The following is a 14345-nucleotide window of genomic DNA, read 5'->3' as shown; positions in this document are numbered from 1 at the left end:
CAGGGCACATCCAGCATGGAGCTGAGGAGATCCACGAGCCAGGTTCTCGACTCTAGCCCCGAGGACACCACAGAAGAGGAATTTGCAGACACCAACGTTGAAGACCCATCACAATGCATACCCACACCCTCCACCAGCGCAAAGACATAAACCTCAGTGGGACCTAGTTCTAGAGTAGCCTTGGGGTCACAATCTGGTGAGCACATCGCACTGTCTGATCCACAGCAGGTGCCAGGCAGCGGTAACTTCCCAGATTTCTGGCACTTGGAGAGTTGCTGGAGACCAGAAATCTGCTGAGTCCGAGTCAGATGAGGAGCCTCTGGACTTGGTCATGTCACAGTTGCTAGAGCTCAAAGGTAAGCTCGGGAACATCAGGAAGGGGTGTCCACTGCAATCCTCAGATTGCAAGGCACGATGGAGGAGTCTGTCCGGCTTCGGTCTGAGGTGATAGTGCTGGCATACCAATGCGCCGAGGTCAACACTGGTAGGATGGCGGCCACCATGGAGACCTTGGTCCAGGATATTGGTCCTGCACTGCTGCAGGAGCTGCACTCCATCACTGAGACACTTGCAGACATCCATCAGTGTCAACGGGAGAGGGGGGCGGTGCATCTCGATCTCACTTACTGACATCTTTGTGAGTTTATTCAATTGGCCTTAGAAATCAGCTTTGCTGCTCCATACCATTATCCAATAACCCTGGTAGAAGTGCATGTGAGTAGATATACTGTAGTGAGAACCATTTTCTGTAGAGTAACTGCCCAAACCCATGCTGCCTCCACATGGCTGGAACCTATCTAATTGAGTCCCATTCAAAAGTATGTTCCTCCTTCGTGATTTCACTGTTTGCGACGTTTCGTGGGAACGTAACCCCCACGCATGGTGGGACTTTACTGCATCTGAGAAAAAAGCAAAATCTGGCTTCTTGATTTGTTGGAGTATTTTTGAGAATCACTCATTTTCAATGGTCAGGTTCGTCCAGCTTTTCAAAATGTTTCCATTTAGAAATGCTGTGGTAGAACTTTAAGGCCAAAGATACTCGCGGAGGTTGTGGCCCTGCCCACTGGCTAAAGAGACGGGAGCGGGCTCGCCTTCACTGGCTCAGGAAGCCATGCGTGACTGGTCTGGATGGTCGTCAGGCAGTTAATTGCTTGAGGTCATGGCTTCCGTTCCCACGTGGGAGGGTGTCCTGCCTCCAAGAACTGCCAGCCAATCAGAGAGCCAGCAGCTTTCCAGTCTCCAATGAGGAACAGCGATGTAGGCCGGATAACCAAGTAAGTGGGATGGCTTCACCGGGGCCAGTCAGGCAGGCTTTGGCTGGTGATCGCGAGGCCAATGTGGTGGGGTGAACAAGCAGGTACAGCTCTAACAGGAGGGCCTTCCCCACTTCCTCCTGCTCGCCCTCCCCATCACCCACTACCCACCCCCACCCCCCCCCAACACCACCACCACCACCACCACTTGGCCAGCAGCCTTGCCATGTGGCATGGGCCTACCCTGCCATTGCCACTGGAAAAATACCAGCAGCAGCAGAAAGAGGCCTTTTCGTGGCACTTAATTCGTTACTTAAGGGCCTCAATTGGCCCAAGGGCAGGTGGGCTGCTCGACACCAATCCTGTTGTTGGTAAAATCCCAGCAATTGCCACATGCGCCCCGTCATGCCAATGGATTTTCTGACCTCCCTGCCTGCCTGTCCATTTGTTAAGAGGTTGTAGTCAATTTCAACAGTGTACTTACGGCAATTGTTTCGAATGTACGCCGTGAATTCACATTGCTGTAACAAAAAGTAGAAAAGTCTGGTTTCTAAAACAAACATGAAATGGTGTGTAAACTGTAAACACGTTTCATACATGTACAACTTGACTTACTGTCATAGAGGTACTGCCAGATGGTCCTCTGGGGCCCTAAAATGAGGAGATATGAAACATTTGATCAAGCAGGGTTCAAAAATACTAGTTCATCACCTGAGCTCCAAGTTTTTTTTCCCAAATTAAGTACAAATGTAAAACGTTATAAAATAGAGACCCGACTTAAAGCTTTGTTCCCTCACCAGCAAATGCTGGATGGAGATCCATGTGCCAAGTGCAAGTACACTGACCTTCACAGCCCTGTGAGCAGTCCTACTCATTCACATCGCAATCATCCAACCAATGGAGATGTACTTCTCAGCTAAAGGTAGAAGGGAAAGAGCTGGGAGCCAAAAGCTGATGTCAGGATGATGGGATTACACTGGGATTTATGAGCTAGGATGTAATTGGATGAGAAGGCAGTTCTGCAGTTTTCCTTTTTAATCTCTATCCAGTGCCCCATGCTAAGGGTGGTATCAATGTTTGATTGTGATCCCTTGTGATGCCTACAGATTAGGTTGGCACTCCAGAATGGCCACACCAAACAGAAAGCGTAATCACACATGCAATAAAAGTTTGAAGTAAGGGAGAAACTGGAGAGGTTAGCGGGGGAAAGAAAGAAGGAAATATAATAGAGGATGAAGTAAATTAGGACACGGATGGTCAGGACTGTGTGGAAAGAGCAGGGGAGTGGGGCTGATTGGATAGCTCATTCAAAGAGTTGGCACAGCCATGATGCCACACCCCAAAAGGGCTCCTTCTGTGTTTTTTTGATGCTATGTTTTTGGGTAAATATGAGCACCAGGTGGTTGTTAATGATACGATGCCAGATAAAACACCGACTTTTCTTTGGGCTGAGTTACATATACAAGGTGGGCTGACAAATATGCCCCTGTCATCAGTGATGAAACGCAGAAAGCAAAAAGGGACTAAGTCAATGTTCTTGAAACAGTAATAGAGATGGGTGTAGGGACTAAACTGCATGAACATCATGGCATGATGGGATAGTCTGATAATAGAGGGTTCATTTTGCTTAGTTCCCCTTCTGTCATGGAGATTGTGGTTGCAGGTATAAAGGTTAGCCAATTCCCTACCATCGGTTTTGTGCCTGCCGATAAAAGTTAAAAAGACCCCCATAGGGTCAGTAATATGATTGGTGCTGCAGCCTAGCGAGGCTCCATGCTGGGAGCTGAGCCTTACAAAGTTAGATCTTTATGCTGGGCGGCCATTGGCATTGACAAAGAGTGCGGGTGAATGTCAGTGTCTGACCACTAGCACGACATGCATCACCGCAGCACCAACAAGCTGTGTCATCACACAACCTACTGTGGTTTAATTTATATCCATTAAGGTGTGCAGATGTAAAAGCTTTCTACTTTGCAGCTCATAACAACATGAAGTCCTCATGTGACAGGAGCAGGACAAGTCAGCAGTTAAGCTGTAAATGGTCTTTTGGCATCTATTCAATCAATACGTGTGTTTCTCAATTTCTCAAAGCGCATGTACGTTGAAGCAAAAATAAACCTCTCAACATTTCTGCCCAACTTACACTGGGTCCGGGATCTCCAAAATCACCTGGAATCCCTGGTTCACCAGGAAATCCAGCATTCCCCTAAAAAAGAGCAAATACATCAAATTATTTCACTTTGAGACTCATTAGATCTCCTGGTCGATCAATTAATGATTAGTAGCTGTGCTTTACTTCTATATTGTTCCTATAATTCACCATCGTGCTTTGAACTTCAATTAACCAATTTATTGAAGGCCTAGTGTGGAACCTTTTAATGTCTCCATCCTTTGTATTCTCTTCATTCTCATCTTTTCACAACGTTAGCCATTGAAACCTGGTTTTGCAAAATATTGACATGGAACTAGGCATCGTTATTGATTAAATGGAAATAATCGTGCCCATTTTTAAAATTGCTGGGGACAGCAAAGAACTGACTCAATATAGCATCTTTGGTTAAAACTCAAACTCAACAATTAAATGGTTTAAATGGAACATATACCCTCTGCCCTCTTGCTCCTTTGGGTCCGTCTTCGGCCAGTTGACCAGGTTCCCCAGCTTCTCCCTAAAAAAAAGCAGTAAATGAGAATAAAATGAAGAGCAGAATGTTTCTTATTAAACAATATGGAAAAGTAGAACTCCTTTGAAATATCGCAGATACCTGAAGACCAGGGTTTCCAATGTTTCCTTGCTCTCCCTGAAGGATTAAAAGCAATACAAACACTGTCAAAAATCATTTTTAAAGCTTTCACAGCTAGTATCATTAAACAGGTGACAGCAAAAAGTATGTTAGGTATCTTTGTTTTCAGAATTACTAGCAAAAGGATTAAGAAACAAAAAGATTTAGGACAAAATATTAAAGGGTAGAAATATTGTATTTCACTACATTCATAGAAGTGATTAGAAACTGTGGTTAAAACATTCAACAGCAACAAAATGTGGGGCTGCTTTAAAAGCTAGCAAAAATCCTGAATCCATTTCCAATGGATTATTATCTGTGATACCTGGCACACAGTCAAATAATACAAGTCCATCTTTGGAATTAATAGCTAGGTGCGGTGTCTCAAAACCAGCAGTGGATTTCAGATCTTGCTGGATTTTGGTCGGGTAGTTCAGGCCATGGACGGTTCAGGTCAAGTCGGGTTGGGTGGGGTCAAGGGTCACTTGGAGCGTGGGAACAGACTGGCATGCAAATGGTGAAGGGGATAACTAGCTAGGAGCCAAAAAGAGTCAATGCAGCGCCTAGTTGTATTGTCTGAGTAAATTTTTTAAAAATAGTTTTCTTAATTAAAATCAGTGCATGGCACATTCTAAAAAAAGGTTGGTTTTCGGACAACTTTGGTTTTTGGACAGCCGGATTTGAGACAATGTACAGAATTGGGAACAATGATGCCATCGTTTTTGGTCCCTGGTCCAAACTCTGTTCCTCAGCTACCAACTCCATCCCTCTCCCTGTCAACCACCTGAGACTAAATCAGGCTGCTTCCACGTTTGGTGTCATATCTGACCCAGAGACGAGCTTCTGACCATATATTTGTGCCATCGCTAAGACCATCTCCATCCACTTCTGTAGCACTGCCTGATAATGAAACTTGCACTCCAACATCCAAGGAAGGAGAAGAAATTATTCAACTATTACAATCTATCCATTTATATCTGCAACAGGCAGGCAGCTACAGTCCAGTGCACCAGCTATGAACCCTGGTGTTATCACAGGAGAATGTGGAATGAATCCCAATAACACTTCAGTAATTACAGGTTGAATTTTGAAAACAAAGTTTAGGAGCCCAATCTACAGTGAGAGAAATAATATTTTTCAACATTGTGGTCTGTTACCTTTCTTCCCTTAATTCCTGGAGAACCAAATCCAATTGTACCATCCATGCCCTGTGTGACAAAGAACACACTGTTCACAATTTAACAGTAACCAGTCAATCTCCATGTTGCTGCGCAGAGGTGATGAGATTCTTGACTTTGTGCCATAGACTAAATAGGCAAGTCAGCAATCTGCTTACATTTCTCCTAACCTTTATTTTCATTGACTTCAATGAGCAGAGATGTAGAGCTGGCTCTCAGTTCACTATCACCCATCAAACACGGTTGCAGAAAGGTCAAATTACCCCCAGGGAGTCAAGATTCAGTACGATCTTTACATGCTGAGTGTAGAGGGCAGAAGATAATTGGACCAGATCACACTTGAATATTTTAAATTTTTGTCCTTATTTTTACATTATAATTTTCTGTGTCAACATTAATAATTGAACCTTCCTAAGTAAACTTGTTGTGTTTTAATTACGCCTTCTTGCCAGTTGCAAGTGGGGTTGGGGAGTTGTTTAACTGCACGACTCTTTCTCATTTCTCTTCTGGATCAAATTTTTAATTGTGATTCTTTTTTAAAAGAAAATGTTAACAAAATTTGCATACTGAAATTAAAATGAGAAGAAGCTCACCGGGATCCCACGAGGTCCCGCCTGTCCTTTTTTGCCTTTGATCCCAGGCTCTCCGTGTTGCCCCTATTGAATAGCAAAGAGGCTGGTTAATAAAAACCCCTTTCCATTCCATTCACATGAACAGAAATGTACACTGATGATTTTATTCCAATCAGTAAGTACATCCAAAAACCCATCTCATCTCAGTCATTCTCATATAGCGTAAGTAAACACCCAATTTGAATTGTTTCCAGCCAGAAGGAATGCATGGCTGCCTGGAACAGAGTAAGCAATGCTTTACTTTTTAATGCTTATTAAATGCTTGCTAACGCAGAGAAAGATTCTTGGTCTATTTATGCATGACGAGCAATTCCAAAACTCTGTGGTCAACGGTAAATGCTGAGTTGTTCAAATCACAAAGGAAACCTTGAAAGAACTGTCACAACTTGTTTTGCAATTTGTATAAATTTTGAGATGCGTGCCTTGAATTCAGTAGTAATAAGACCACCAAGTCTTATGGGCACAATTTTCTGCCTGTCGGGCAGGCGGGCCCAACCCAATCTCCGGCAGGTGGGGAGCCGATCCCCGTCAGAGAAGCTGGCCCTGCCTCCATTTTAAGGCCCGCCCAGTGTGACGCCCAGCAGGAAGTGCTATGCGCTTCCTGTGCGGGCAGGCGGGGGGGGGGGGGGGGGGGGGGGGGAATCCCCCAAATGCGAGAGTGCGCTCTTTCACGCATGCGCACGAAAGAGCGCACATCTCCCTGAGGCTAAGTGCTGCCCCAGGGAGATCGCTGAAAGTTGTTGAATCATTAAAAATAAAAAAATCCTTAACATGTCCCCCTCATGTGACAATGTCACACGAGATGGGGCATGTTAATAAATTTCACTAAAAGTTTATTAAAGATTTTTAAACCCCACATGAAACCTCATCCCACCAGTGGATGAGATTTCATGTTTTTTCAGAAGCCCTCTGGGGCTCCTGGCCTGCCCGCCAATCTTAAGGTTGGACGGGCAGGTCCTTTAATTGTTTTAATGATCCTGTCAATGGCCTCAATTGGCCATTGACAGGTCGGTGGGCGCACAGCTGATTTGGCTGTCCACCCGCCTTCCTGAAAATTTAAATGGGGCGGAATGACGTCGGGGTTTCCCCCCGACGTCATCCCGCATCATTTTGCGCCTTGGCAAGTGGGCCCTGCTCCCTGCTTGCCGACGGCAAAATTCAGCCCATAGATTTTAAAAGACCCAGGCAAGGTGACACAGAATACCCTAAACCAGTCGAATTCAAAGTGAGTTTCCTTAACTTCAGTTCATTGTGGACAGCAGCTTGAGGCATAAATGCTGAAGGTGTTTCACACTTGTTAGATCCTAAAATGCCTACCCTCACACACAGCCTTCGCTCCTTTCTACATATTTTCCCCTTTGAATGTAAATTCCCATTGTTTCACTATGTCTTTCGACTTTACCTTTCTGATCATAAAAACTTAGCATATACCTATTTTACCAGTAATCTTTGGGAAAAATAAACACACTGTTTCTAAACTTCACCTGGCTAGGTGACACATTTCACCCCTCCTTTGAAAACAATCTAGTGTGGTTTATTTAAAAATGTAAATGTTCTTTGTACCTATGTTTACCTACATAACATTTTAAACCTAGCTCATCTCCTGAAATGTCAAAGTCTTCAGACCAGCTGCCTTTAATCCAATTAAGTCACATATGTATGCACGCGCACATACACACACACACACACACACACACACACACACCCAAACACACACTCTGATAACACTATTTTACAATAAAATCTAATATCATTAAGAGAATTATTATATCTTCCTGACAGGAATTAACTCCACAGCTTCTTTTTTACACCAGGGTTTCCACCCAGAGGTTAGCCTGAGTGGTAGGTTTTTCTTCTTGTCAAGCAGGGTACATTGCATAAGAAGCCACAGAAAGTTTTCAGCTGCTGGGTTGTAGATTATGAGTAGGGAGGTAGGTACAGCATGGTTTGTAGGGTCGGAGAGTGATCGTAATGGGGTGTTGTATACAGATCTCAAGTAGAGCCGTGTGCTCGCTCGGTATGGGAATGGATCCAATCATAAGATGGGGTCAATGGTGAGATAGCAAGGGTTGGTTGGTGATCACGGGTGAGGTCACTCTTGGGATGAGAGGTCACTGATCATGGCGATTGGGATAGATGATCATAGTGGTGGCTCTGATCACAGAGTGGGTGGGGAAGCAGGTTTGCTTGGGGGACCAGGAGGAAGCATTCCTGCTCATCCTGGCCCAGCGGCAATACTGGGAAGTGCTTACCTCTTCCACTTAGAAGCTCTCACCTTTTAATTGATGGGTTTGTAGAGCTCTGGAAAATCTAACAAGTCAGGGTTAAACCTGGATGGGAGATAAAGTAAGAGGAGCGCAACCTCATTAAAATATTTAAATGGGTAACCCTCATCTTGAGGGAGTGGATTGGTTGCCTGTGGTCTCTGTGCTGCCTCCGTTAAAACTAGAAGGAGTGGATTCAAGACAGGTTGGGTTCGGATTTGAGATTTAAAAAATTTTAATATCCCATGTGATCAAAAAGCACCCATCATTGAGGATTAAAACTCCCTTCCATATTTAAGTACCATTGACATGTCTTTATTCCATATAGAAGTCCAGTCACTATGTGATTTTAGGGTGCAAGTTTATGCTGTATGCAGGAAGGCTTCACTTTCCAGTGGTATAATTGGACATCTGTGGTGATACACCTTGCACAATGAGATAAATTTTATTATAGGCTAGATTTTCCAACCTCCAGCAGTACATTGGGAAGTCACCCAATAGCAATCCCGGTGGATGGCACACCAATTTTCATGACTAAATTTCCTAGATTCATTCTTGGTAAGCAATGCTCTGCAACGGGAGTACGGAGTCAGAAAACCTATTTTTCTGAAACAATGGGCTGGACTAAACGTGAAAGGCACACTTACAGTATGTCCTTTTGCTCCAGGATTGCCATCTATTCCGTCAGCACCAGCAATTCCTTTCGGACCCTGTCATATAATTAACACACAAAAATGTTGGTCACAACTTCAATATGATATTATTTCATTTTATCTCAGAAATACTCAATGAAACACACAACTGTCACCAACTTTGCTTTGTTATGAGCAGTTAGAAAAGACACAAGGGATATGTGATATACTATCTTCCCAATTCTTCCTGCCTGAGCTTGAGAAAGACCCAGTCAGATCTCAGGGATTGCCATTCACGTCTAATCCTGAGATCTCTGCCTGGTCTTCATGTCTTGCCTGCTGATCTCCAGAATTAATATTCACCATCCTCAATCTTGTTGAAGTTACAATTCATAGTATACACTGAACTGTTATCAGGCAGTTTGCAAAACTTCTAAAATGATGTCAAACCATAATCTGAAAATAAATTAGCCCCATTCTTGGATTAACCCTTTCTTACGGTACTCCTAAGTATTCCCCAGGCTTCAGAATTAGTTTGTGCATAATCTTAGGGTGAACTGAAACCCTGAAAACTCAATGTTCATTATCTATCTCTGAAGAAGGGTCATATGAGCTCGAAACGTTAACACTGTCTTTCTCTCCGCAGATGCTGTCAGACCTGCTGAGTTTTTCCAGCATTTTCTGTTTTTCTTTCACTATCTCTCTGTCTGTCTATCTGTCCCTGTCTGTCTATTGATCCATTCACTTCCTGTAGTGGTATCCCTGTGCAATCTATATGTAATGCAAATGAGGTATGTGGATTCCATTTGCTTGAGGAGCACTGGTGGGGTTTATTTACAGCTAAATCAGAACAAACAGTAGAGCAATCTCCAGACACATCCTGTTGTCTCGGGTATTATGGTGCAGAGAGAGAGCGTGGTTCCTGGTCACATGGTGGCATTCAGGTACCTGGCTCATCTGCATGTTGAGCTTCTTAAAGGGACATCACTCTTTAAACGATATTACAACATCCCCTTTTTTCCCCAAAGATTAATCTCGTATGTTACAAGTGGGGCACTGAGTAGTTGCACAGAGGTAGAGATTGTAAGCTTTACGAGTACATAAATAATGATTGTAAATGGGCGTAACCCAAAGATGTGCTGGGGAATCCCTCTGGCAAATTCCCAGGTAAGGGTTTGCACAGCAATTGCCCAGAAATGCTAACTTCTTCTGGACGATTGCGTTGCACTGGGATTCATCCAAAAATGTGGTTTAAATCATAAATTTCGGATGGTTCCACCAGGATTATAGCAAAAAGTTAGAAGAATTAAAACCTCTACTAACTCCTGGGTAACTATTGTAAAGACCCAGACCGAGCCCACAGGACCACCCCCCCCACCCACCCCCACCACCCCCCTGACCTCTGACAACCCCACCTCACCCCCACACTAAACTCAACACCTCCGACCTCGGATCCCCACCCCCCGCGACCTCAGCCTCACCCTCACACCCCCCCATGCCCTTGGAATCCCCCCTCCACCAGACACCACCCCCCCCCTCCGCACCACTGTCCTCTGGACCCCTCCAACCCCTCCTCTGGAACCCCCACCCCCCCTCCACCGGATCCCTCACCGCCATCCTCCAGACCCCCCCCAACCCCTCCTCCAGACACCCCCAGTGCCCCCCTCTGGACCCCTCCACCCCCTGACCTTCGGACACACCCAACACCTAACCCGACCTCCGGACACCCACAACTCCCCCCCACCGACCTCCAGACAACCCCCCGACTGCTGGACACCCCCATCCCCGCGAACACCCCCAAATCCTATCAACCTATCTTAGACACACCTTCCCCTGGCCTGTCAATCTCCCTGGCCCTTTAAATTTACCTGCTTTACGGCAGCAAGATCTGTAATAAAGGGGCGTGGCCTCCCTGAATACGCTGGATTTAGACTTTGCTGGGGCCTGCGAGGAGTCTTTCGATGCAGACCCCAGGCAGCTTCGAACGGAAGTGGCAACGTAATTTTCAAGACCAGTTAAGTGTGCATTTATTTCTTCTAATTTCTGTGGGCCAGCACTTTCTGATGCTAGTTGGAAGTTATGGACATAGACACTGAGTAATAGCAAATTTAGTTACACAGAGATAGAGATTGTAAGCTTTACGAGTACAGAAATAATGATTGTAACATTTATGAGTTTGGAAGTCTAGGTGTCCATATATTGCTTTGGGGGTTTAACAACTCTTCCAGATCTTATTACGTTGTAACCTTCCGGAGATGTGGGTTTTGCCCTTGGCTGTTCTTAATTTGCAGACGTGTTGTCGGTATGTTGGTAATTTTGCTGGTGTTCCATCCCATTGTCGTTGTTTGGGTGTGATCTTGCACGATTGGTGTGTTGCGCATTTCTCTTGGCTGGCTTCTATTCCTCTTCAACATTGTTCCATTGCATGTCGTGACTTCGTAAGACCTGGGCTCACTGCACGCTTTGGATACCTCTGCAAGTAACCATATTCCCATTTTTAAAAATTCACTCATGGGATGTGGGCGTCGCTGGCTAGGCTAATATTTATTGCCCATCTCTAGTTGCTCTTCAGAAGGTAGTAATGAGCTGCCTTCTTGAGCTGCTGCAGTCCATGTGATGTAGGTACATCCACAGTGGTGTTAGGGAGGGAGTTCCAGGATTTTGATCCAGCGATAGTTAAGGAACAGCGATATATTTCCAAATCAGGCTGGTGAGTGGCTTGGAGGGGAGCTTTCAGGTGGTGGAGTTCTCATCTTTCTATGCCTTTGTCCTTTCTGTGATTCTCTCCATACGCTGCTGGAACAGATCTTCACTGACAGATAAGCCGGAAGGTCATCCCTGAAAGCAATATCTTCCAAATGGTGTTCTGAAGGTGGTGACTTCCTGGGATTCCTTAGCTAAGTGGACTGACTAATACCCATGTTTGGCATCAAGCTTGGAAAAGAATTTGACTCCTGTGAACCTGGCATTCAGTTCCTCTAGTATTGGAATCTTGTGTGGGTATCTCTTTAGGGAGAGGTTTAGATGTCTCGAGTCAAGACATATCCTGGTTGCATCGTGCTTCATTAGAACATGTGTTATTGAACTACACCAGTCTGTGTCGTGATACACGTGGTGAATGATGCCATTACGTTCCATGTCATCCAGCTTGCGCTTAAGATTTTCTTGTATGTGAACGCTGCACTTTCTGGGAGGGTTGATTGACAGAATTGTGTCTTCTCTGAGGTGCAGTACAGCATCACCTTTGAAACCTCCCATGACATCAAACTTGTCTGGGTACAATTGTTGTAGCTCCTGGACCGATGTCAATGTGAGGGTACTTGGTCCCTTCTGCTGCCATTGGCACCTTGGTGATATCGTGGATAGTCACAATGTTGAGATCCATACATGCTGGAGTCCTGCCACTGCTGGTCTACCTCATGTCTACCAGGTAAAATCTTTTGTGTTTTTCATGCTGAATTGCTGTAGCTGAATTGCATTGTTAGTAAACAAGCGCAAGGGATTGGTGACCCATTATATGAAGTCAATTTAGCAACTGTTGGTTGTACCATTGATTTCCAACAGTGCAGATTCTTCAGGATTTGGACTGGTAGGATATTTGCACTAGCTTCATGTCAATCTTGGTCTTGAGTTTATTTTTTTCTTTGGGCATACGATGTTGATAGTGGCAAAAGCTTCCAGTGGCCTGACTTCATCCACGTAATGTGTTATATTTACAATGTGGAAAGCCTCTTCATCCTTTGGTCAAAAGCTGTTCCACTCTGGGTCTCGACTTGGGTCTGTCTAGCTGTGGACTTTGTGTATCTACTTGCGTTTGCGGAGGTCTCTGGCGCTCTCCTTGTTGCCGTTGCCATGCTGTTGTGTCTGTCTTCTGTTTGTTTGTGTCCTATTGTGCCCTTTGGCTGCATCTATAAAGCCAGATTTCTTGCTGAGGTGGGTCCGGTGTCCTTTTGCATTGCATACCTTGCACAGATCTTGGAATGCAGGGCAGCTTCCTGATGGGTGTGACAAACCGCACTTACCATAGAGCTTGCTTACTTTTTATGGCCTATCGTGCCAATACTGTTAGCTGCACCAAGTGCTTGCAGATGCTGTTGCCCAACTACAGTGACTTCATACTTCCTGACATCTTCTAGCAGTGGATCAGTGCTGTGACTTTTCTTTTTTTCCAAGAGTCTTTCTGGAACACTTGAATAGGTGTTGAGACAATCACAACCTCCATTATTCACTCTGACAATTTGGTCTCTGAAAAGTTACATTTGTTGCCCTTGCTATGGCATCTGTTGATGAATTGGCCCATTGATTCCTGTGGCTGTTGCCTATAGGACATCAATGCTAGGCGATGAGTTCTAAAATTTACTCTTACCCGAAGGTGATCCTCTAGCACTTTCCATATCTTTGTGGGATCTTTTGGTCCTCTTCAGATAAACCAGATGTATTGACTCTGTGTAACCCCTTGTTACCAACTGCTATCAGTACTTTCATGGCTTGCTTAACTGGTTCTGCAACTGTTTGACCTATGAAGCATAGCTGCGTTCTTTGTTTTAAATGTTTGAATTCAGATAGGACATCAGTGGCCTTCCAGTTCATGCTGGGTGGGTTTGGTATCCATCATTCTGCTGTTCTTTAGCCTTTTTCAAACACTGTTAGTATGCAGGAATGTCCTTCTGCTGTTCTTTTGCCTTTTCAGATACTATTGATATGCAGGAATGTTTTATGTACCTCCAGCAGTGTTCTTGTTGTGCTCTCTGCTTTTTTTCTTGCTTTATGATTCACTTTGTCACTCCTTGCGTACCTGCAGCACTGTATGTGGTGTGCCTTTTCTATTTCTCGTGTTGCATTTAATTCTGTACCCTCAGCTCTGTTCCGACTGCCTTTACTTTAGGTGCCGCGACCTTGAGGCAGCTGGCTGCTTGCCCGGACTTGCCCGGCCCAAAGGTACTCACAGTTTGTGAAGTAAGTGAGCCTTGCTCCTTCCATTTTCAGTGCTTGTTTTTGTCTGTTTTCTATACCATAGGAAATTCTGGAGTGTTTTTTTAACCTTGTCTGCTGTTTCCTTCCTTGGTCTTCAAGCTTGTATCCTTTGTTCTGCCTTTTCATTTCAAAGAGAACAATCATTGCTGTACACCGTGTAATGGTATCTTTGTGTTATCTATATGTAACACAAATTAGGGACATCGATTCCGTTTGCTTGAGGAATTCTGGTGGGGTTTATCTACAGCTAAATCGGTACAAGCAGTAGAGAAAACTCTAAACACATCCTGTTGTCTAGGGAAGTACAGTGCAGAGAGAGCGTGGTTCCTAGCCACATGATGACATCCATGCTCATATGCATATCGAGCTTCTACATTACTCTTAAAGCAATGTTACACTTTCTATCATGTGATTGATGATTTTATAGTCTCACCAATCTCCCATGAATAGAAAAGAAGTGAAATCAGCTTTGCCACCGTGCCAGCTTGGTAATGGTGAAGGAACCGAAAATACAAGCCTCAAGATTAGTGTTGATTGTGGTGTAGGTGCTGCCTGGGGCAGAGTAAGAACTGTGCAACCCCATGCAATTGCACAGGGCCCTGAGCCAGTCAGAGATCCCCTGGGAATTTCAC

At 44.6% G+C, this 14345-nt stretch overlaps 1 protein-coding gene across 1 annotated transcript in view; it reads right to left on the bottom strand.

Moving 5' to 3' along the window:
• Positions 1–14345, bottom strand: part of LOC144674385 (collagen alpha-6(VI) chain-like) — a 145984-nt gene that overhangs the window by 25427 nt on the left and 106212 nt on the right. The window contains exons 28-35 of the mRNA XM_078535786.1: positions 8755–8817; positions 5805–5867; positions 5191–5241; positions 4016–4051; positions 3857–3919; positions 3397–3459; positions 1869–1904; positions 1738–1774 (exon numbers count right to left, since the gene is read on the bottom strand). Of these exons, the coding sequence (XP_078391912.1) occupies positions 1738–1774; positions 1869–1904; positions 3397–3459; positions 3857–3919; positions 4016–4051; positions 5191–5241; positions 5805–5867; positions 8755–8817 (412 nt within the window). The remainder of the gene's footprint in view (positions 1–1737; positions 1775–1868; positions 1905–3396; positions 3460–3856; positions 3920–4015; positions 4052–5190; positions 5242–5804; positions 5868–8754; positions 8818–14345) is intronic.

Source organism: Cetorhinus maximus, chromosome 3, assembly GCF_964194155.1.
Source record: "Cetorhinus maximus chromosome 3, sCetMax3.hap1.1, whole genome shotgun sequence".
NCBI classification, from domain to species: domain Eukaryota; kingdom Metazoa; phylum Chordata; class Chondrichthyes; order Lamniformes; family Cetorhinidae; genus Cetorhinus; species Cetorhinus maximus.
This window is presented reverse-complemented; position numbering and strand designations above follow the sequence as displayed.